Here is a 25759-nt window from a genome sequence, read left to right on the forward strand (position 1 = left end):
CAAATGAACCTCTCCCAAATTTTGCACAGATTCCTCATTTGTACAAGGGAAGACCAAAGGGTATATTCTTTGATGTGAAATTTTTCCTCTTGGGGAACTTGCACCTTATTATATTAGCTCCCTAGGAGCCATTTCTGGGACTCGCCCAATGTCGCCAAATTTTTCCACCCAGAAAATGTATATAATGACCACACCCTGGGCAGTGCCGGACACCAATGATAGTTTGATACATAAGTAGAATTTACAAGATATCACTGATAGCTCCACGGCCCAAAGACATCTATTAGGTTGACCAGTGATGCTAAACGATTACAATTTCAGAATGTGTACTTATGATGGACTGGTGTCCAGTGCACATTTGATTCCTGGCTTGTGGATGTTGGTGCTGGGACAGACGGCAGCTCCCATTGATCCTATAATGGATAGCCAGGTACAAATGGGCAAATGAATGAAGACAAGTTTGAGTGACATGGTTTTAGGATGTGGAGAAGTAACCACAAGGTAGCAGGCTTGTTTTATATCAGGATTATAGAGAGTCTAATGCTGAACTTAGCAACGTGTGGAGAAAGCAAACAACCAATACTGGATAAACTGACATTTCTTATTCATAACAGGGTGGAACTGTGGTACAGCAGTTAGTGGTGCTGCCTCACACTTAAAGAAGGTTTAAGAAGACCACTTAAAGACGGTTTTCAGATCTTTGTCTGGACAATGTGTACCGTATGTGGTATTTAAGATATTTTTCTCTCATTCTATATCCATTTGTATCACCCAGGTTTTCTGGATTTCTGTCACATTCCAAAATTATGTAATTAACTAACAACTATAGTATATTGTCTGATGTGAGTTAAAGTGGGTGTGTGTGGCTCAGATTTATATGCGATGATCCTAGTCTTTGCCTTATACTCACAACAGAAACGAGACATTCGTAATGGTTATACTGAAAAAATGTGGTATAGCATTTTATTGACAAACATAATTAAAGTACAGTTTTGCTGTTGAAGCTAAATAAGCTTAATGATTTGGTTTATTTTCCCCCATCCATTTATTCTTTGTACCTACTTTGTCTAAGTGACAGGGGATATAGACTATTCTAAACCATCCCTTGATAACCTGCTGCACATGTTCATAGAGGGCCAAAATAATGACATGCTTGCTAGCTTAATTAGGGTCTTCTGGATGTGGGTGGAAAACCTAGGAAGACCTGAGAGAAATGGGCAAGCTCCACACAGACAGCAAAGGTGAACAGGATTAAAATGGAATCTCAATTGTCAAAGCATCACATCCTTAATCTGCTATGCCACTATATTGAAAATGTTGAAAATAAAGGCAAACAGAAATATAGTTTCAAATCATAGAATTAATGTAAAATATTTTGCTAAACATTCAGCCTGAATGCAGACCAGTTATGTATTTCTTCCCAAGTATTACCATGCAGCTAAGTTAATATCATTACCTATTACTTTTGTTTTCCAAGAACTTATTTTATTTCTTAAAAGAATATAATGATAAATGTATAACAAAAAAGTCATTTGCACAAAAATAATTTTAAAATGCAGATGAATTCAGTATATACACTGATATTTATTTGCAGACATGCCTTCAGACAACAATTACAGAGAGTAATACTCATGAGTTCTTTTTGATTAAGTCAGTGTGCTCTTTTGTGTTTTTCCTATAATGTCAAATTGCCAAGGCTGCCTTGTCTAAATAAATAATAGCAAAAGCTGGCATAGTCCTCTAATTGTGCTAATTTATACAGGAAACCAACTGTTCTTTATTTACTCCATGCAGTTTTATTTGCAACTGAGAATGTTACAAGTATTTTTTTTTAAGTAGGCCGACCTATTCTTTATTGTTGTATTGCATGCAGTGTATTTATTTTTGCAGTATTATAACTGAATTCTGTATTTTAAAAAGCTGGAGCATCTTACCTGTTGCTGCCTATTTGGGTAATTCTCTGGGTTAGCTTTAAAAAATGGCCACTGATTGTAGGTGTAGTCATAAACCCATTCGCAAAAATGGTTTCCAATATCAAAACCTCTGAAATGAACATTAACAAAAAAAATCACTACAAGGCAAAACAGGATAATGTGCAATTAATTACTTTATCCTCCAATGTTACTGTAATATTTACTTCGTGAAGGAAAAAAAAAATATTTAAGGCCAGTCGGTCAAGAGTGCTGGTGCTCCAAACAGCCAACTCCAGGATGTCATTTGTAATGATCATGTTAGGACAAAGGTGGCCATACTTTTGGAAAATGTAGGAGAATCCTACAGGGGATAATAAGGGGGAGGCAGTGATACTTTACTTATAATCGCCTTTCATAATACCTGGTGACACTGTACATAAGTTATAAACAGTCAGATAGAACAATATAACAAAAAACAACAAAAATTAAGATAAAGCAAATTGTTAATAAGGATATTAATACAAAAAATTTACATTCAACAATCTACAATTGCTGCTTTTAAAAGTAGAGGCAAGGAGCTCCATAACCTGGGGTCAGCAGAACTAAATGCTTGATTATGCAGAGACTGGTGAATAGCAGGGAACAACAAATCATCCTTCTCATTAGAAGTTAGTGAATACTGAAACATGTGTTATAATGTAGCACATTCGAAGGATGCACAGGAATATTATCTTGGAAAACTTTATATAATGTATAAGGAAAATAATCTTATAAGAGACATATTCAACTGGCCACCAGTGTAATAAAAAGAATGACGTGTTCCAAAGGCTCTGTACCATGTTGTAATCTGCTTAGTACTTTTGCTTTAAGTAGAGCATTACAATAATCAGCACAAGAAATGACAAAAGCACAAATAACCCTGTCATCAGCATGATCACAAAGAGAAGATCAGAATCGTGAAATGTTCCTCAGTTAAAATCCAGTAGATCTGGTTATAATCTTAATGTGAGCCTCAAATGACAAGCTACAATCTAAAGTAACATTCAAGACCCTCACATCTGAAGAACTAAATATGGTGCTACCATTGATTTCAATACTAAAGTTGCCAAAAGATTTAAGCAGAGACTTTGTACCTATGAGCAATGCCCCTGTCTTGTCTCAATTAAGTTTTACAGAGTTGTGACACAAACAAGAATTAACGTGACTCTCACAAGCAACCAGTGAATCTTGCAGAAAGCCAGAGGTTGATTAATTGTGAATGCAACATCATTAGCATAAAAATGGAAACTCAATCAATACTGCCCAATAATAACAGGAGAAGATCCATAATAAATAAGAGTGAGCCAAGTCTGCAGTCCTGAGGACACCCCTAGGGCAACAGAAATAATGTAGGGAAGAACCTGAGGCTACCATTAAACATAAGTTGCAGTGTGCCAGACAGGACTGAAACCATATTAATGGAGCATCTGTAAGGCCTAAATATGACTTGAGGCATTGAATAAGCACAGAAAGGCATAATGTTTCAAATGCCGTTGAGAAGATCCAACAGTAGAACAATGAAACAACTACCCAAATAAATAAATAGCCTAAATAAGTCAAATGTCTGTTCTTACGGTAGTTTCTTGGGAGCCACAGTGTCACGGAAGTTGTCGTAAAGGCCTAGTACAGAGTTGAAAGCAGCAGTGGAAACTTACTTAATAAGAACACACAGTAAATTCAGCTAGGAGGGAAACTTGGGTGCCTGACAGAAGTTTGTTTGTAATATGCAGACATTGTTGTGTGGGAGTCTTCAGACACTTTAACTACAAAATGGACATTGACTGAGAATAGAATGCTGGACTAAGCAGTCTGAAGATGCCCTAAAGATTCACCCTTCCATGGGGACTTAACTTTGGAGTTATGAGGTGACACTAGAATGGACAACCACAGTGATGACAAGAGATTTGAATATTCTCTATAAACACTTGGGTCAATGAGACACTGCCTGTGAGACTTTAGATTGCTAGTCATGAAAAAAGAATTACAGTGCTTGTGGATACTGCCATTCAGGATCCTGAGCCATGCCAAAATATTACATTTTGAATCATTTCAGAACACAAAAAAATAAACAAAACAAGATAAATAAAACAAAGGACTGTCGATTTTTTTTGGCAAAGGGGTTGCTTTATCTCATCTTGAATGGCTTAAACAATGATAATAAATAACTCTTAAAACCACCTTCACACAAAGAATATATTTCATGAGAATGCTGCGTGAGAGAGACACCAATAAAAAGTAATATTCTTCTCTAGAAGTTTTCAGAATTACATTACCACTGTACAATTGCAATGGTCACACTAACCTCAAGCCTTTACCTGTAATTATAACTACTGTATTCAAAATCTATCAGCATAAGCTTTTCACTGGAGCTCACATCTTGGTTCGCAAGCAGTAGAATGTTACCTAAAAAGAAGCAGAACATAACGAAAACATTTATAAATTATCCTGCACAGTATTATAGTAAAACGTTAAGTATTCTGGTTAGGAAAATAGGTGATAACAAAATCTGGAGGACTTGCCTTCTTGAACATCATTATGACAGAATACTACTGGTGAGGGAGTTGCCTCCAGCATTGCTCTAAGAGAAAAGATAGAAATAATAAACCACTTGCTCAAATATAACTGAATTTGATTTCAGTAATTAACAGTGTATTTAAAGTAAGGGCAATGTAGCAAAAAAAAGTTAGCAGTGCTGCCTTCCTTTTCAAGGACTAGGTTTCAATTCTTGGCCCAGCGTTTGTGTCTCCCTGTTCCTGATTAGGTTCTCTCCAAGCACTCCAGTTTCCGGTCAGGACCCAAACACATTACATTATGGCCTGTAAACTCCACACAAACAGTGACCAGGCAAGGCATTCACACCCAGGTTGCTGGATGTATGAGCCAACAGTGCTACCCACCCTTAAAAAGAGGTTTTAAATAATTTAAGTATATGTTAAATAACTGAACACACGTTCATTTCAATATTATCTACAGTATATCCACTTTGGACCAAAGCCCAATATAGTAGCATCAGTCACTTTTCTCAGTAAGGAGTATGTGGGCTGCCACACAGTTTGCCCTGCTACAGAGTTAAATATTTACACAAAATATTAGACTTAAATAGATTTTGTACTTACCTTAGGATTTTCATTTCATCTTGCAGATTGTACTTCATCAGTTTGTTAAATTTTTTAATATGGGCTTCCCTTGTGAATTTTAGTGTCAGAATTTGCTTCATGTATCTGGAAAAATAATTTAAATAAAATCATTGGTACAGAAGAATCAAAGTCAGTGGTGGTATATATACATTAACTTTTTTTTTTTTTTTTTTTTTAACATAGAAGGGATATCTAAATCCAATCCTGGATAGCTACTGCAGCTGTAGATTTTTTCTTCCATCCATTTTCTTCATCGGTAACCAATTGCTGCTCTTAATTGACTTCTTTTCCCCTCATTTTAATTGCAGCATTTTTTAAAACTTGGTCATCTGAATTGATATGACGTGAGCCAACAGATGACCAGCTAAACTGAGGCCTCAAACTCCAAAAACTTCACTTCAGTTTCTTAATCAGAAATGGATTTTTATTGTTAATTAAGCCTGTTATTTAAGTCTGTGGCTTGTTGGTGCTCTCTTCCTGCCACACCAGACATTTCCAATATGGATGATTTTCTTTTTTCTAAAATCACCATCAAAATGTTTTGTTGACCTGAGCGGATCAACATTACTAACAACTTCACCTTTCTTTATTTTCAAATATAGTGTGATGGACACAGGTTAGTTGGTCATGTGTTGTGTATCTCATTATTGTTGGCTGATACTTAAGGAAAAAGAAGCAACTGAGGGATCTGAGTCTTAAATAGCAAGTCCATTACAATTAAGGCAAAAGAAGGTAATCAGCAGCAAAAAGTGGTCACTAAACATGAAAACAGTTAGAAGGAAAACTTGCAGCCTCAACAGCACTCCAGGATTGGAGTTAGACACCCATTATATACTGAGGCAAATCAACAATGATCTTATTGTTTCATTAATAATTCCAAGATTTTGGTGAAATATGCACATGAACACAACGAATCATAAAGTTATGACTCTAAAAATGGTAATTCCAGAAATTCGCATAGCATGTACATGCAACAACACAGGCCACTTCTCAACAGCAGCCCAGCAACTCTAAAGTGAAAAGAAGAACTGGAATAAAGGCTCTCTGGCAAAAAAAAGAAAAGAAAAAAAACAAACAGGGGTATGGAGCGAGATTGGATGTGAGATGTGAGAGTGCTTTGCTGTGGTACTGGAAAGTTAGAAGTCATGCCCACACACAGAAAGAGCAAGAAGATAGAAGCAGTGTGGTTACTTGGGCTCTGCTTATTAGATACTTCATGTTCTCCTTCTATACATTCCTCCCAATTTTTTAGTTAAATAAATCAATACTTTTGTATATCTAGACTTTTTTGGTATTTTTCCAAGTGTGAAAAAGCACCAAGAGAGAGCTCTCCAATTAGCTGGAGTTAGCTGGGGTACCTGGCATTGCCACGGGTAAAGTAAAGTACAGGTGCGGACACAGAAACCAAAATTTCACTGACTGATCCCACTGTGTTATGTTTCAAAAATGAAATCAACAAAGCTTCAACGGTGTGGGTTTGTATAATAGAAAACACACACACACACACATTCAGCTTTATATATTAGATTGCTAACCTATAAATAGTTGTTTTCTGCTAATCAAATTTATTATCTCAGGGAAGTGGAACACTGCAGTAATCTGCAAATTTCTGGCAATTTACACATTGTATGACATTCCTTAATCATCAATAAAGTAACATTCATTTGATGTTTTCCCTATTGGAATTGCAAAGCCAGTTAACATTTTAGGAAAAACTAAACAATGTTTCCACCGTGTTGATATGTATATTAATAATAAATTTAGCTGTTTAAAAAAAAAAAAAACATTAATCTGTTATCCCTTAGTATGAGATTGCTACCTTTCTATGGTCCGAAAAAGCCATTTTGGTTCCTTGTTGAAGGGCATAACCATTCCATGGAATCGAGACATCTTTACAGCAATCTCCGCTGAAGTCTCAGGGATACTTAGCTCATGTGTCATCAACCGTCTGCTCTGAAAAAATTGAATGTTACCCATTTTTATTACTTTTTCTTCATTACACTATTTAGTATGAAGGCTATTTATAAAAACAAAACACAAGTTTTAAATAAAACTGTAAACAGAATGCTTCTTACTGGAATGTATTGTTCTAACCGTCCCTGTGGAAAAACTCCATATAACCGTGGACCCAGTGCTCGCTCTGCCAAAATAGCAAACATCACACTCTCTAGCACAATGGAATCAACATCCTAGAAAATAAAAATCCAATTTAAACAAACTGACCAACATTTTCCAAAATTATTTTACTCTTATATGTGAAAAGGTAACTATAGTGTAGCAAGCAAGATGCACAGTGTCTATTATGATAACCAGTGTCTGCACTAAACATCATTCTGGAGCCAGTTACTGTAGTCTTCACCTTCATCCTAGAATTTCTTACTCTGTGAGAATCAGGGCCTTAAACTAGACACCTACCTCTTGCTATGCTGTATGTGTCCTCATTTGCCCAGCTCATCTCAGTTACATTATCGACGGTGGCAGGTTCAAGTGGCTCCTGGAAGGAACCAGTAGCGTGAAGCTAAAGGTAAACAAAAAATGGACCTGGCTTGGAGAATTGTCATACCTGGTGCCTTGAGATGGTGTTCTTTCACCTACATTAGGACATATTCGCTCAGGTTCCGCTAGGATTGCTGTAGTCTGATATGTGATACTTCATATCAATGCATTTTCTAATATTGTAGCTCATTTATAATTTTCTTGAGAAAGAGAATCAGAAAATTTTTAACTATCTTAGTGCTATTTTCTATCAGCTCAGCAGACCTAGATTCTAATCCCAGCTGTTTACTCTGTGTAAAATTAGCACATTCTCTCCAAGTGTGCACAGGTATCATGGGAGTAATTCCAGTTATGCCTTTATTTCAAAGATGTGTTATGATGGGTTATAATTGGCTTGGTATGAAAGAATGTCTAGGACTATACTATCATAAACAGGCTGGCTGGCAAGGGGTTTTCAGATGCCAGGGCACCATGTGAATAGTTCAGGGCAGGAAAATATTCTACGAAAAAAACTTTAACAGGATACACAGATCTGCTTTATTGACAGAGGTTGCTGTGCTGTGTTGTCTGAAGTTGCCAGGATAGGCTCCAAGTCTTAATGACTTAAAAAAACGAAAAATTACCTTAATAAACAAAATGGATCGATGGATTTTTGAAATTGGTGTAAAAAAAAGATTAGTTATTTTTAAGTCACACTTGGACTCTGATGTGAATATAGAATAATTTCCAGACAAAGTCTTAACATAACGCTCTCAAACCTGTTTAATCTAATTTTGGGTGGCAGGTGGCATCAAGTTTATCCTAGAGGCATTACATATTTGACAGAAATAAGTGCTACATGGATGCCACTCACTTGCATAGAAATTCATGCAGGCCCAGTTCAGAATAGCAAGTTAAAATGTCCTGTATGTCTTTGGAAATACAGGAGGAAAACTGGATTATCAATAGTAAACCCACACATTCAGGCGGGGAATGTTGAAGCGCCACAAAGACAAACGCTGAGTGGTGATTTTAAACCCAGGAAATCAAATCTATAACTTCTGCCACCATAGTGCCCGAATGAAGACTTCTACAATGAGAACTTAAAACAAAATCAGCACTGATGTTTTAGAATTATGTAACTATTTCCAAACATACAGGAATATTTGTTTTTCATTTTAACAATATCAATTTATAAATACATATTCATTCAATACATTCAACATTATGGAGAAGACATAACACAATGTATTTTTGAAAACAATGTTTTACTTGCAAAATGGCTCCATAAATTCTGAGAAGCACTTGGCGAGGTTCATCTCCAACACTTAGAACATGCTCTGGCAGAGAGCACACGTACAGCAGATTACTTAATCCTCCACTAAAGAGAGAGAAATAGAGAAACAAATTCAGTGTTGGGACTTTGACATATCCACTTTGGAGAAAGTAAACACAATTAAGCACTTATCCGCTACAGCGTGACTTTGATCTCAGAGTTACATTTATATTCCCATTTTACAAAGACAACAATATTATTCATCCTCTCAATCACTCTGTAAAAAGTCACTTCACCTGCCTGTGCTCCCTTAAGGCCTGCTGTCTACCACACTACTTGGTAGCTTATTCCAACTTTCGGTAGTTCTTTGTGCAAAGAAAAACTTCCTAGTGTTTGTGTGAAATTTTCCCTTAACAAGTTTCCAACTGTGTCCCCGTGTTCATTTTAAAGTAACAGTATCAATCCACTGTACAAATTCCCTTAGAGTCCACTATGACTCCTAAATCCTTCTTATAAGGTGTACTCTCGATTTTCCGACTGCCCATTGTGTATTGAAACCTAACATTTTTACTTCCTACGTGTAATACTTTACATTTACTGACATTAAATTTCATTTGGCACAAATCTGCCCAAGCCTGTATGCTATCCAAGTCCTTCTGTAATGATATAACAGATTCCAAATTATCTGCTAATCCACCTATCTTGGTATCATCTGCAAACTTAACCAGCTTGTTACTTATATTCCTATCTAAATCATTTATATTTATTAAAAATAGCAGCAGCCCCAGCACTGACCCCTTTGGAACACCACTCTTAACATCGGCCAGTTCTGAAGAGGTTCCTCGCATCATCACCCTCTGCTTTCTGTGTCTGAGCCAATTCTGCACTCATCTACAAACATCACTCTGAACCACAACTTATTTAAGTTTGATGCCCAACCTCTCATGTGGCACTTTATCAAATGTTTTCTGAAAGTCAAGATAAAAAATACCACAAGCTCCACTTTGATCGTATCGTTTTCTTGCTTCCTCAAAGAATTCTAGCATGTTAGTAAAACACGACCTCCCTCTTCTGAACCCCATGCTGACTGTTCAGAATAACTCATGTCCTTGCCATGTGCTGCTCTACTCCTTAATAATTCCTTCCATTAAATTTTTCTGTTATGCTTTTTAAACTGACTGGCCTACAGTTGCTTTGATCTGCCTGACCATCTTTTTTACATAACAGGATAATCTTTGCCAATTTCCAGTCCTTTGTGATCTACCCAGTGCTCAGTGACTTCCTAAAAATATGTGTCAAGGGCTTATGTATGTATTCGCTAGCCTCCTTAAGAACTCAAGGGTAAATATTATCTGGTCCTGGTGATTTGTTTTATTTCAGCCTATTTAATCTGAGCAGCACTTCTCCCTCTACAAATTCTGAATCCTTCAGTACCTCCTTAGTAGTTCTGTTTACCACTGGGAGGTTATCCACTTGCTCACTTGTGAAGATTTAATAAAAAAAAAAAAAAAACAACAACAACTTTAGAGCATCCGCTATTTCATTGTCTGTACCTTTTAATTCCCCTTTACTATTTCTGATACACTTCACCTCTTTCTTGATTGTTCTTTTACTACTAAAATACAGAAAGAATTTCTTAGGGTCGTCTTTCACCTTATCTGCTATATTCCTCTCCAACTGTCTTTTAGCCTCCCTAATATCCTTCTTCATGGTTGCTCACATGTTCTCATACGCCCTACGATGCACTTTGGAGTAATTAGTCTTATATGCCTTATACTGCTGTTTTTTCCTTTGCAGCTTCTTTAACTCTTTATTAAACCACTGTTGAGTTTTTTTAAAGTTCCTATTAATTCCAGATTTAGGTATGCATCTGTCCTGCATTACATGTAAAACATTTTTAAAACTGTTCCACTGCTCCTTGACTGTCTCCACACTTAAACGCTTATCCCAGTCTATTCTCCTTAGGCTTTGTTAAATTTAATAATTTTAGTCTTTGCATCTGCACTCTTACAAAACACTGAGAACTTTATTATATTATGGTCACTGACCCTAGTGATTCACTCAATTCTATCCTGATTATTACAAAATACTGAGACAAGCTTCACCCAGCATTGGTGCTTTAACATACTGTGATAAAAAACAGTAACTGATTACTTCTAAAAACTCCTACTCTTGTGCTCCACCATTTGCAAGGTTATCCCAGTTAATATTCGGACAATTAAAGTCCCCCATGACTATAACATCTCCCTGTAAACTTGCACTTTTAATATTACCAAAAACATGTGTGTTAAAATTACTGTGTCTGCATTGGGTGGTCTATAACACACTCCTAAAATAAGGCCTCTTTCCCTAATGCTTTCCAGGTGAAGCCACATGCCCTCACTAAAATGGGGATCATCATCCAACTGAAGAGGACTTACACTTAAATTCTGTTTGACATAAACAGCAACTCCACCTCCTTTTCTGTTGTGTCTATCCTTCCTAAAAAATGTGTATCCCTCTATGTTATACTCATCCCCGTCTTTGTTATTTAGCCAGGTTTCCGTTATTGCTATATCATCATAATTATGCTCTGCTACATACAACTCCAACTCACTTTCCTTATTTTTGATACTTCTAGCATTAAGGCAAGCTATTTTAATGCATTACTCCTATATTTAAAGGGTGGGTTAGAATTTACATTACTGACACCATTGTTTGTTCCTTCATGTACAGTTCTAAACCTGGCCTGTCCTAAACTCCCTGCCCCCCCCCATTCCCTAGTTTAAACAATCCTCAACTAGCCTATTCATACACCTCCCCACTGGTGCCCCTCCTGTCCAGATGTAACCTGTCGCGGCAGAACATGTCCCATCTGTTCCAAAAGGAGTCCCAATACCCCATAAACCTATACCCTTCTACCTTGCACGAGGATTTGAGCCACATGCAAAGTCTTCCGATGGCCTCAATCTTACCTGGACTGGCGTGTGGCACTGGCAGAACTTCAGAGAAGACTACCTTATAAGTTCTGCTCCTCAGTCTGGCACATAACTCTTTGAATTTGGATCACAGAACTGACAGACTACCCTTATCTATGTCATTTGCTCAAATATAGACAATGACAACTGGATCCACCCCCACACTGGCCAAGAGCCTATCCACCCTTCCAGGGAGGCCCCCCCACCTATGCACCCGGAAGGCAACGCAACATGCAAGACTCTCTGTCTTTGGAGCAAACCTGCGCTTCAATTCTCCTAATGATTGAGTTCTTCACTATCACTACCTCTCTCTTTCTGGGAACTGGTTTTGAGGTGGCCCGTTGGGGCTCCTCATCCCTGCCTACCACCTAAAAATTATCAGAGACACCATCCAGCTCCGCAACGACAGGATAACGGTTTGACATTTCTAATTCTGGGGTTGATGCCCCCCGGACAGTGTGCACCCTTTACCTTACACCTTGTGACAGTGACCCACCTATCTCTACCTGTCTTGTCTGGAATCTCCTCCAGTGCCACCTTAGTTGTGCACACTATCTTTCTAAATGAGGCCAGGGCCAAGTCTGTCAATTCTGTACCACAACACAGGCTAGCCAACTCCTCCTCCAGTTCAGCAACCCATAGCTTCAGGTGCTGGATCAGCTGGCATCTCCTGTAGATGTAGCCCTCATTGACGACTGGCACCTCCCAGCCGTCATCTAAAAAGTCCAACATCCAACAGGATTTGCATTGCACTGGCCTCACTATTAAAATTTGACTCAGGATTACTAAAACTACCTTAACTTTTTCTTTTTAAAATTAAAACTAAATGATTTAACTTAAATGGTAAAACTTCTGGCCCCTTAAGCTCCTGTACTATTCTCTCTCTCAATTGCCTACTGTTTGTCCTTCTATGAGGATAACTTTACTTTTCTCTCTCTGTTTTTCTAACTTTATGCTCCTCTTATTCCTTAATTAAAAGCTCTCCACTCGTACTGTTTGTATTGCCCCCATATTAAATAACACGCTGTCACCCACATGTTGTACCTCTGAACTGCTAAGAACTGTTCAATCTAAAATAAATAAATAAATAAATAAAATGTGTTTAGTGAATATTTGCTGCTACTTTCTTATTCTTTTATCTGCTCCTACAGTCCTTTGTGCCTGATTGGACATCTTAATGCTGGCTGCTTACCTACGCACTGTTGAACATTCTCCTTTATTGCTTTGAAGTTGGCTGGGGCCTTTTTTTTTTTAAAAACTAAGGAATCACTGTTTCAGTTACTTATTAACAATTTATTGCTATGATGCAGTTATTTACTTACAGATGCCTGTATCAGTTACTGCTGCTTTCTATCCTGCCTCCTTGATGCTAGTTCAAATAAAAATAACAAGAATGTGTAACAAGTTAATAGCAAAGCTTCAAACTCCCAACTACTTTCGCTCCTGTGCAGGCTAAAAAAAAAAAAAAAAAAAAAGCAAAAAACCCCTCTAAAGGGAAAAAAGCTTTAAAAACTCCAGCGTGGTTCCTTAGTGGCAACCAAAACCCAAGTTTATAAGAGCAAAATGTATTTTTTTAATTAACTCTCACATCACAGAAAACCCAAAAACCCAAGTTGAATATCTGCATTCTGACGCCTCTCTTCATTTACTTGCAAGCAATTGTTAAAACTAATCTCCCTCTTTAACATATTTTAGTTTTTGCTTATATACCTATCTGCATCATGTGGTAATTAAGTCAATTGAACATTTTCACTCTGCCAAGCCTCTAAAGTGTGTGTAACACATACAGTAATAATTAAGAACAAACATATATAATATATAAATAAAAAAGTTTAACATATGGGACTAGAAGGAGCTTCAATTACTGAAGACAACTTGGTCTTTCATGTTTAATGTCACAATATGAAGTTCTGTATTAAACAGAAGAACTGTGGAATTAGACCAACAGAAAAATTGTGCACTGATGGCAAACTAATCATGGGTGTAATGCCAATAGAATTACACCTGGGTGAAAATGTCATCATTATTCTTTTAAACAATTCTATATTCATTCTTAAAGTCTCAAGATCAATCTCATGAATCTCTATACATTAACCAGAATTATGACTACCCAAGCATAAGAGAGTTAGAACTGTTAAAGGAGGAAAGCAAACCCATCAAAATTTCTCTTCTGGAGCAGTACTGTAGATGGTGACTATTACTAGTAATGCTCTGATTAAGATCAGGCGATTTTCAATCTGTAAATTAGCCAATCTCACAAAATGATTTTTCCACAGCCATTTTTCTAATTTTTATAGTAATTGAGTTTGATGCTCCTTTATGCAAAGTATTACAGTATTTGAGGAATCACACGCTTCATTTTGCTGGTGAAGTTCCTGTAAAAAGAAAGCCTTTAGAAGGAAGGGAAGACTGGAATACAAGCTTTTAAACTAAAGAAAGTAGTGTAATAAACTGAGAAAAGGGATTCTGAGGAGCTGTCCTGTTCATGGTGAGGAATGGTAGAGTGTACGAAAAGAGAGGTGCCTCTTCAGAAAAAATTAAGAGAGAATGTGTTCAAACATTTTAATTTTGTCCTGTGATTTTATATGGATTCCTTTTCTGAGTATGGACAATGAGTGAGCTTATGTTTAGTACAGCTGCTTACTTTTTAATTGGAAAAAGGAGATAAAGAAGAATTTCCCTTTCTGCTTAGTAGACAATAGGCTTGTTAGCTTAAGAGCCAAGTGTGTTGGTTTTAGATGTATCTTCTTTATAAGCATAAAGATTTTATTAGAATTGTGACTTTTTTTTCTTTTCTTTAATGGCATGTGCAGTATATTATGGGTAAATATTTTTGTGCATGTTTTATTAGTGTAAAAATATTTTAAGAATATGGTATTATTTTTTGCATTTGTTGATGGTCACTGAATAAGAAGTCTGTAGAATTTAATTTTGTTAAAATAAATAAATAAATAAAAACAGGTAACAGTCTATTCTGGAAGCTTCTTGAACTTTACAAATTACAGTATAAGAGCATAAAGGGCCCATTTCTGCACAAACACTTATGCATTATGGATATAGAGTCACCACAGAGGAAATGTGCAAACTCCACACAGACACTGACTGAACAAAGGATTCAAACAGAAGACCTTGGATCCATGAGGAAAAAACATGTATCACTGTTTCACTGTGTAGCCCCTTGATATTAAGCTATAATAATAAAAACAGTTTTATATATAAAAGGATCAAGATGCATATAAGCAGACATAAATGATTTGGAAAAGTATGTATAATCAAAAATGGAGGGATGTGTCATTGTATCAAAAATAATTCTATTATTCAGTTAAAAAAAAAGAAGAAATCATCAATGATACTATTTTATTAGACCGAGGATACTGATCAGATGATTGAGATTTACTGACTTGCTTACAGTTTATTTGAAGCTAAGACCTATACAGAAGAAAACAGAAGAGTCTACTCCAAAAAAATGTAACAAAAACTTTGAATCAAGCAGTTTTTTGTTTTGCATCATAAATAAATAAAATAAGCCCTTTCTCTGTGTACCATCACAAGGTGCTTCACAACAAATCAAGAACACAATACCTGCAGACAAGAATATGACAGAAAACAGCTGATCCACATAAAACTACTCCTTAAATTATTTATTTCCAGGAGGAAAAATTCTGCTAGGTGCAAATGATAAATACTTGTTAATTTTTCAATTCCTCGTAAAACTATAGTGTTACATATTGTATTACAAACAGAATTAATAAACCTAAGGAATGAAATTGGTGCAATGCAGTAGAACAGGTCAGCTCAGCTGCTGTTTTCAAGCTGCAGTCAGTATACAGGTAGCTTCTCGAAAAGCAAACAGCTACCAAGATCTATAAAATATCTGGCACTGCATGAAGCCTTTGGGCAGATTTTTAACCTATACATGCTGTATACAGTGCTTTACAAAAGGATTGGGACCTTTGACCAGTTCCCCAGTTTTACAGAATAACAAATCTTACACTAATATTTGTTCTCTATGATATATTTATTTCAAAGCACTTAAACTCAGAATTAATTTTTTTCAAAGTGACATTGTTCTATGTTAGAAAATATTCTTAAGAAGAAAAAGGTAATATGCAGTTTTCTACATATTTAATCCACATGCTATAATAATTTGTAGAGAAACAGTTTGCAGCCCTAAAATCTTTTAATTATTTTTTGCATTTGAACCAGTGGATGTTAGAAATATGTGATCCTCCCCTAAACCAATGAGAAATGTTACAGAACACTAGAAAACTACCACAAGATCTCCTGGCCAAGAGAAGGTAGTACAAGGTCCCTAGCTAGAGAAACTTAGACTAATTTTCCTATTTACAAACAAGTCCATGGAATACCTGCAGGATTCGAGTGTTCTCTTTAACCAGAAGGAGGAACATACACACTACCTGTCTGGGATTAGTAGTGCCATAGTGCACTTTAAAGTATGCAGCCAAGGAGTTGCTATAGAGACTTGTTCTTTTAAAGGCAGCCAAGAGTTCAGGGTTGCAAGGTCACTGGAAGATTTTCAAGCCAGGTGAAGGGTAACTCTGACACAGAAAATGATAGCATAGTTTACATGGAAGTGAATTCGGAGAGTTAAATATTGATTTAGTCCACAAGAACTAGAACTTAGCTACTAACATTTGCTCTGCTAAAACTAAGAACAATTTTGCAGAGTACAGTCCATCCAGGCCATTATCTAGTATATTAATGTATATATTTAATAAAACTCTAAAAATATAAATTTAAGATTTGAAGCTTCCTGAAATACTACACTACTTGGTAACTTATTTCACATATCTATCTACAACTTAACATTTTTATGTACTTTAATTTAACCAGCTTCCATCTATGATACTGTTCTACTTGAGGAACAGGTTTTAAGTAATGGCTGCATGACCCTTCTTAACCTCCAATTCCTTAAACAGAACACTTCAACTTTTTTAGACTGTACACATAGCTTACACCTCATAGTCCTTAAAGCTGTCTACTCTATCACTTCTGGACTTCCTCTAGCACTTCTCTATGTTGTTTGCGAAGCAAAGACCATAACTGAACACAAAACAACTACGGATGTTAAAAAACTCACTGGTGACAGGAAAAGAGAGGGAAGGTGTGGAAATGGACAAGATGAGATTTTGGTTTTCCCTTTTTCCCTTTCTGCCAGCACAGTGAGTTCAGAAAATGGATGGATAAAGTATAAAGCACATATAAAGAAAATAATATTTTTTTCTAGGCATACCTTCACTGTGTCCCCATAAAGGGCAGCTGTGACACTGCTACACACACGCCTTCGCATTTAAGTAGGAAATTAACCTGTATAATGCAGTAACTCACAATTTCATATTTACAAATGGCAGGTGTTTTCTTAGCATTACCTTTACAAATTATCTAAAAAGATAGATCAGGTCTAGATATGGAACATTAAAGGAATATTTATACAGCAAATAAACCCAGTCCTTACAAATCGCCTTTTTAAGACACTAACTTTGTGGGTTTGCAACCAATTCCAATATGCAAGATCACTGTAGTCCTTGAAACTATTAGTTGTATTAAAATGGTTGTATTTCCATATTACTGTTATAACAAGATTTTCTAAGTGATATGACTTGAAAATCTAGAAGAAAAAAAAAATCCAGTTGTACTGATAAGCAAATTGTCATTGAAATGTTTGAAGAGATTATACTTTTTTTTTTTTTGCTAGGGAGAATCCTAATATTCACCTCATCACTAGAAGGGAGATCCTTCAATACCAGCACATCTCTGCCAATATACAACCACAATCCTCCATAGACATTACTGCAGTCTGGATTGAACAAAAAGATTGGACATCTGGGATCGTCAAATGTGTTGAGAGATCTCCAATCATGATGCTTGACTCTATTCCTGTGTCTGTCACTAGCCTTTGAGGACATACATTACTCCTGGTCTCTTAGTAAAAATCTACTAAGACTAATATACTATACTGACAAACTATAATATATCAAGGTGAACATGCTGCTACCACAGGCATGCTTTAGACCACATTCGATACAATGTCAGTGTTCCACTAGCTTATTGTCCAATAAGGAATAATATATTTCTCTCTCTCTCTGTCTGTCTGTCTGTCTGTCTGCTTTTCATGAAAGAATTACTTAACAGATTTAGATTAGGTTTTTTTCTAAAATTTGCTTGAACATTCCGGTTGATTTTGCGACCTCTCTCATTGCGCTAAGTATCATAGTTCGCTTGTGGTACCGATTTATTTGCGTGAATCCGAAAGAAACAAAGCACAGCAGGCCAAGGGGAGGGGGCGGTACCCTCCTCACTCATGCGCCAGCCTCAGATTGTACCTTGCATCCGTTTAGCTAGTAAACAACAGAACTACTTAATGGATTTAGATCGAATTTTTTTCTAGAATTTGCTTGAACATTCCAGTTGATTTTGCAACATCTCTCATCGCTCTAACAATCATATTTCACTTGCAGGAGTGATATATTTGTGCAAATCTGAGACAGAGGCTGTGGGCCGAGGGGAGGGGGAAGCGTGATGTCAGGAGTGGGGAGTCAGTCTATCTCTGCGTTTTGGAGTGTACCTTGCCTCCGCTTAGCTAGCGACATCTTTTTGTTTATTGGTTTTTACAGTTTTCCTGTTTCACTACTACGCGGGCGGAGCTGCGGGGGACGGCTAGTATATATATATATCTATGCACACATACATACACACAAACACACACACAATAGGGCTGCAACTAACGATTATTTTGATAATCGATTAATCTGGCAATCGTTTTGTCAATTAACCGATTAGTTGGTTTATAAAAAAAATTTCATCTGAAATTAAATACAAAATTCATGACATGGAACTTTTCACCAAATAAAACAGATTTATATTAAATTTTCAGAAATTTCTTTTTTTAAATGAACTACTTGTATACATTTTAAACAAAATATAGGTTTTATACAACAGTTATATAATAAAACATTGAAAATAATAGTAATAAACAGAAATAAAACACTTAGTAGCACTTCTGGCTCTGGTTGTGCAATGAACAAACACACTTGCTTTAAAAACAACAGTTTTAAATAAATTAACTAAACGTGCAATTTGGCTCATGTATTCAGAATCACACTATACACAATATTAAGCAATTTAAGTTTTTCTTGCTGTGAGAGAGGTGGTTTACTGGCAAAGCATCATGTAAATATCTGACAACCACAATATTCCACTACAGAAGAGTCTGTTGCGCCACCATGACTATTTTATTTTGTGAGTCTACAGTAATGTTTAAAATTAGTTCAGCACAATGAACATTGTTGTCATATGATGGGGAAGTGTCTGGACTATTTTCCTTTTGTAGCAAAACAAGTGGTTTCATTTGCGTGAAAACCTGTTCTTCCTTTGCTATGTAATATGCGGAGTTTATTTTAACTGAAAGTTCATATCTTTTTGCCACATTAGGCTTATTTTTTGTGTCTGGGAACATTTTATCACAGCAGATTCTTTGACACATTTACTTGTAGCCAACACACTCCTGCAGCCTGCCGCATGTCATTTGTTGTCGGAGTGTGCTGTTAGATTTTTACGTTTTAAAACTGTGGGATCCTGACATAAAATCCATTTTACATGTTACACTATGCTTGCTGCAACAACACTTGGACATTATTGCGTCTATCTCCAGATTGTGCACACATAATAGCTGCCACATTCCCTGTGTTCATTTAACTTGTTCCCTATTTATGTCCTCAGAAATTAACAAGATGTGTGTGCAAGTTGCACTACCAGCAAAAAAAAAAAAATCGGGGGGCGCAGTATGTTCAAGTTGGAATGTGTCATCAGAGTCTCTGTTTACTATCAACATGTGACAGCAAACCGCTTTGAAGATCCTACAGGATCAATATGCATGCTTCAATGTTTGATGTGTAAAAGTCATCTTAAAACTTACCCAGTTGTTATTTGCTACGTGCTTCTGGGGTTATCCCCTGCACGACAGTAGCGGCAGGCAGCAACTGCCACACAGAACACATTATATTTAAGATATTGTAGTTCTCTGCACATTTAGAATGCTTAATTTTATACTTGATTATCACTTTCAGAATGAAATGTGTTAAAGCATGCATGTTACATTTAACAGATAAATCGTTAACTTCATTTAAATAATAATCATGGTGGGTTTCAGCAGTGTGCTCCAGTTTCCTTCCAAGGACATGCAGGTTGGGGGATTTGGTGATGCTAAAATGACACTAGTACAGGTACAGTTAGGTCCATAAATATTTGGACACAGACAACTTTTTTCTAATTTTGGTTCTGTACATTACCACAATGAATTTTAAATGAAACAACTCAGATGCAGTTGAAGTGCAGACTTTCAGCTTTAATTCAGTGGGGTGAACAAAACGATTGCATAAAAATGTGAGGCAACTAAAGCATTTTTTTAACACAATCCCTTCATTTCAGGCGCTCAGAAGTAATTGGACAATTGACTCAAAGGCTATTTTATGGGCAGGTGTGGGCAAGTCCGTTGTTATGTCTTTATCAATTAAGCAGATAAAAGGCCTGGAGTTGATTTGAGGTGTGGTGCTTGCATGTGGGAGATTTTGCTGTGAACAGACAGCATGCGGTCAAAGGAGCTCTCCATGCAGGTGAAAGAAGCCATCCTTAAGCTGCGAAAACAGAAAAAACCCATCCGAGAAATTGCTACAATATTACAAGTGGCAAAATCTACAGTTTGGTACATCCTGAGAAAGAAAGCAAGCACTGGTGAACTCAGCAACGCAAAAAGACCTAGACGTCCACGGAAGACAACAGTGGTGGATGATTGCAGAATCATTTCCATGGTGAAGAGAAACCCCTTCACAACAGCCAACCAAGTGAACAACACTCTCCAGGGGGTAGGCGTATCGATATCCAAGTCTACCGTAAAGAGAAGACTGCATGAAAGTAAATACAGAGGGTGCACTGCAAGGTGCAAGCTACTCATAAGCCTCAAGAATAGAAAGGCTAGATTGGACTTTGCTAAAGAACATCTAAAACATTTTTGGTGACTCGGGCGCCTCCGAGAGTGGTAGCCTTTTCAGCAGCTCCATGTACAACTTTATTTTTCAACCTTTTTTTTTTTTTTTTATTATTTTTTATTGATCACTCCTATCATTTTCTTTTATGTGAATTTGTTCCCTGGATGCTTACATTTACAACGTGGACATGGATTTTAACACACCGAGACTCGTCTATTCAAGTAGTCAACTTCAAGCGCTGAGAACAATGCCAGTGTCGGTGTGGTTCCCTATTTACCCGACGAGGTAAGAAGGCGGTATCGTGGCAAAAGAGCCGGCACTAAGCTAAAAATGAAGCGGCTTGCAAGAAAGTGGCGTTTTAAGCCTTCGGTGCCTTCTGTGATCCTGGGAAATGTGAACTCACTATCAAATAAGATTTACGAACTGGCTGCACTGGTGAAAAATGTCAGGACCTACAGAAAATGCAGTTCGTTGTGCTTTTGCGAAACGTGGCTAAATACCACCATCCCAGATGCTAACGTGGAGCTACCCGGATTTAGCACAGTTAGAGCAGACAGAGACACAAGTACCTGCGGGAACGCACAAAGGAGGAAGTCTAGCTCTCTATGTCAATACAAGGTGGTGTAACTCTGGACATGTAAACGTCAAAATCTCCACTTGTTGCAGGGACATCGAACTGTTGGCTGTAAGTTTGCGTCCCTATTACTTGCCCAGAGAGTTTGGACACGTCATTGTTGTTATTGTTTACATCCCTCCTCGGGCGGACGTGGAGATAGCGAGTGACATCATCCATTCTGCTGTTGCTAAATTACAAACGCAGCATCCTGAGGCGCTTGTGCTAATCGCTGGAGATTTTAACCATGTGACGCTGGACAAAACATTACCTGCCTTCTCCCAGTATGTGGACTCTAACACCCGGGGAAATAAGACTATTGACTTACTGTATGCACCCCGCTGCCTGCGCTTGGGAAAGCAGATCATACACAACCTGGTTCTGCTTCAGCCTCACTACAAACCAAGAGTGAGGGAGCTACCTACAACCACACGCTCATTCAGGAGGTGATCCCCTGAGGCAGAGCAGGCTCTGAGAGACTGCTTTGGAACTACAGACTGGGATATCCTGCAGGGATCACATAGTGAGAACATTGAGGAGGTTGTTGACTGCACTACTGACTACATCAACTTCTGTATGGACATTGTAGTTCCAGTAAGAACAGTACGCTGCTATGCCAACAACAAGCCATGGATTACAAGTGACATCAAGGGCCTTTTGAACCAGAAGAAAAGGGCTTTTAAAGGCGGTGATCAGCATGAGCTCAAGCGCATGCAGAAGAAACTCAGAGTCCAGCTTAGGGCAGCAAAGGAGCAGTACAGGAGAAAGCTGGAGCAGAAGTTGCAGAATAACCGCATGAAGGAAGTGTGGGATGGGATCATCACTGGCTGCAGCTCGAAGCGGGGTGCCACCATCGAGAGAGACGTGAAGAGAGCAAACCAAATGAACAACTTCTTTAACAGGTTTGACCACCCTAACCCACTCTCACATCAGAGTACTACACCCTTCACCCATCCTTCTGCTGATACCAGTGTAGGAGAGACATCCCCACCCACAATTACAGCAGCGCAGGTGAGCAGAGAGCTGAGGAGACTTTGTGCCAGCAAAGCAGCGGGTCCAGATGGAGTATCGCCATGACTGCTGAAGGTCTGTGCACTGGAGCTGGGGAGCCCTCTACACCGCATCTTCAACCTGAGCCTGGAACGGGGAGAGTCCCGAGGCTTTGGAAAACATCTTGTATCACCCCAGTCCCAAAGGTATCACGTCCTAGTGAGCTGAATGACTTCCGGCCTGTTGCTCTGACGTCACATGTGATGAAGACCATGGAGCGGCTGCTGCTTCACCACCTGAGGCCACAGGTACGCCACACCCTTGACCCTCTGCAGTTCGCATACCAGGAGAAGGTGGGAGTGGAGGATGCCATCATCTATATGCTACACCGATCACTCTCCCACTTGGAAAGAGGCAGTGGTGCTGTAAGAATTATGTTTCTAGACTTCTCTAGCGCCTTCAACACCATCCAATCACTGCTCCTTAAGGACAAGCTGACAGAGATGGGAGTAGATTCATACCTAATGGCATGGATCGTGGACTATCTTACAAACAGACCTAAGTATGTGCGTCTCGGGAACTGTGATCAGCAACATAGGAGCACCGCAGGGGACTGTACTTTCTCTGGTCCTGTTCAGCCTATATACATCGCACTTCCAATACAACTCGGAGTCCTGCCACGTGCAAAAGTTCGCTGATGACACTGCTATCGTGGGCTGCATCAGGAGTGGGCAGGAGGAGGAGTATAGGAACCTCATCAAGGACTTTGTTAAATGGTGCGACTCAAACTACCTACACCTGAACACCAGCAAAACCAAGGAACTGGTGGTGGATTTTAGGAGGCCCAGGCCCCTCCTGGACCCCGTGATCATCAGAGGTGACTTTGTGCAGAGGGTACAGACCTATAAATACCTGGGAGTGCAGCTGGATGATAAATTGGACTGGACTGCCAATACTGATTCTCTGTGCAAGAGAGGACAAAGCTGGCTATACTTCCTTAGAAGACTGGCATCCTTCAACATCTGCAATAAGATGCTGCAGATGTTCTATCAGATAGTTGTGGCGAGCGCCCTCTTCTACGCGGTGGTGTGCTGGGGAGGCAGCATTAAGAAGGAGGACGCCTCACGCCTGGACAAACTTGTGAGGAAAGCAGGCTCTATTGTAGGCATGGAGCTGGACAGTTTGACAGGCGCTCAGCAGGATCCTATCAATTATGGAGAATCCACTGCATCCACTGAACAGGATCATCTCCAGACAGAGGAGCAGCTTCAGCGACAGACTGCTGTCACTGTCCTGCTCCACTGACAGACTGAGGAGATCGTTCCTCCCCCAAACTATGCGACTCTTCAATTCTACCCAGGGGGGTAAACGTTAACATTATCCAAAGTTATTGTCTGTTTTTACCTGCATTTTTATTACTCTTCTGCTGGAGCATGTGAATTTCCCCTTGGGATTAATAAAGTATCTATGTATCTATCTAAAAAAGCCAGCACAGTTCAGGAAAAACATTTTTTGGACAGATGAAACCAAGATCAACCTCTAGCAGAATGATGGCAAGAAAAAAGTATGGAGAAGGCGTGGAACAGCTCATTATCCAAAGCATACCACATCATCTGTAAAACACGGTGGAGGCAGCGCGATGGCTTGGGCATGCATGGCTGCCAGTGGCACTGGGACACAAGTGTTTATTGATGATGTGACACAGGACAGAAGCAGCCGAATGAATTCTGAGGGGTTCAGAGACATACTGTCTGCTCAAATCCAGCTGAATGCAGTCAAATTGATTCTCCATGTGTATCATGAAACGCCGCCCAATGACCCAAAACATACAGCCAAAGCAACCCAGGAGTTTATTAAAGCAAAAAAGTGGAAAATTCTTGAATGGCCAAGTCAGTCACCTGATCTTAACCCAATTGAGCATGCATTTCACTTGTTGAAGACTAAACTTCGGACAGAAAGGCCCACAGACAAACAGCAACTGAAAGCCGCTGCAGTAAAGGCCTGGCAGAGCATTAAAAAGGAGGAAACCCAGCATCTGGTGATGTCCATGAGTTCAAGACTTCAGGCTGTCATTGTCAGCAAAGGGTTTTCAACCAAGTATTAGAAATGAACATTTTATTTCTGGTTATTTAATTTGTCCAATTACTTTTGAGCCCCTGAAATGAAGGGATTGTGTTCAAAAAATGCTTTAGTTGCCTCACATTTTTATGCAATCGTTTTGTTCACCCCACTGAATTAAAGCTGAAAGTCTGCATTTCAACTGCATCTGAGTTGTTTTATTTAAAATTCAATGTGGTAATGTACAGAACCAAAATTAGAAAAAAGTTGTCTCTGTCCAAATATTTATGGACCTAACTGTATATGTGTGTACTTATATTCACCTTGTGATGAGCTGATCCCCCGTCCAGGGATTGTTTCTGCCTTACGCCCAATGCCACCTGGAATGGGCACTTCCCTGGATTGATTGATGGATGTAATCATTAAACATCCATTCTTTTCAGAGATATTGTGGCAAGCTGTCTTGGGAATTTAATGTATGTTTTGGGCAATTCACAATATGGCGAAGCCAAACGTTGTTTTCTCACCGTGATGATACCTCGCGCTGCCACCTGGTGGAATCTTCCAGATTTACTTAAAGTATGTGCACAAGTATAAACAGTACACTACTTGCGTAGCAGTGCCAACTGCAGGCACACACGTTGCGTGAAGTATAAACCCAGCCTTAAATGAGGGATACACCGTTCTGTTGCGGTGGATGTGATGTGCTGTAGTATTCACCACTGCGCTCTTGCTGAGTTTTTTTATTACCTTTGCCCAGGATACTGAAAAAAATTTCTGCTCAGTCAGGGACTTATGTTTCGTTGCAACTATTTTTGTAAACACACACACGCCAACGTTACACGTGAATGCATGTGTGTAATGCAGCACCATAATTTAGCAGATTGCCTTTGTCCAAAAAAAAAAATAAAAAAAAACAGCAAGTGAAAATCTGAACGTTTACTAGCTAGTGGCTAGCAACATATATTTTTAGTCGCCGGTCATAAAACTTTTGTCATATATGCTACGGGGCTGGGCTATGACTTGAATTATTCCTCACTTCAAACCAAAAGTCATCATTGTGCCTATCCCAGCAAACATTACATTCACATATCTGAAGTAACATTCAGCTTACTGGGATGACGGGGTGTCTTCTTCCTCCACAGAGCCTGTAACCTTATGTTTTCTGTTCAAATGTTTGTGCATCTCTGTTTTGCAACAGTCAGCTTGTATTTAAAGGGCAAACAAAGAATTTTTATCAAGCAATGATTTATTAACAATATACCTATCAAAATAAAAAGAAAAGCTCAAAAGGAG

The 25759-nt window shown here is 38.3% G+C and overlaps 1 protein-coding gene across 1 annotated transcript in view; it reads right to left on the reverse strand.

Moving 5' to 3' along the window:
* The window catches only part of chkb (choline kinase beta), a 40729-nt gene that overhangs the window by 10165 nt on the left and 4805 nt on the right, over positions 1-25759 (reverse strand). Inside the window, exons 3-9 of the mRNA XM_028815221.2 lie at positions 8837-8945; positions 7165-7278; positions 6909-7042; positions 5069-5173; positions 4472-4530; positions 4268-4355; positions 1935-2043 (exon numbers count right to left, since the gene is read on the reverse strand). Of these exons, the coding sequence (XP_028671054.1) occupies positions 1935-2043; positions 4268-4355; positions 4472-4530; positions 5069-5173; positions 6909-7042; positions 7165-7278; positions 8837-8945 (718 nt within the window). The remainder of the gene's footprint in view (positions 1-1934; positions 2044-4267; positions 4356-4471; positions 4531-5068; positions 5174-6908; positions 7043-7164; positions 7279-8836; positions 8946-25759) is intronic.

This window comes from Erpetoichthys calabaricus, chromosome 1 (assembly GCF_900747795.2).
Source record: "Erpetoichthys calabaricus chromosome 1, fErpCal1.3, whole genome shotgun sequence".
Lineage (NCBI taxonomy): Eukaryota > Metazoa > Chordata > Cladistia > Polypteriformes > Polypteridae > Erpetoichthys > Erpetoichthys calabaricus.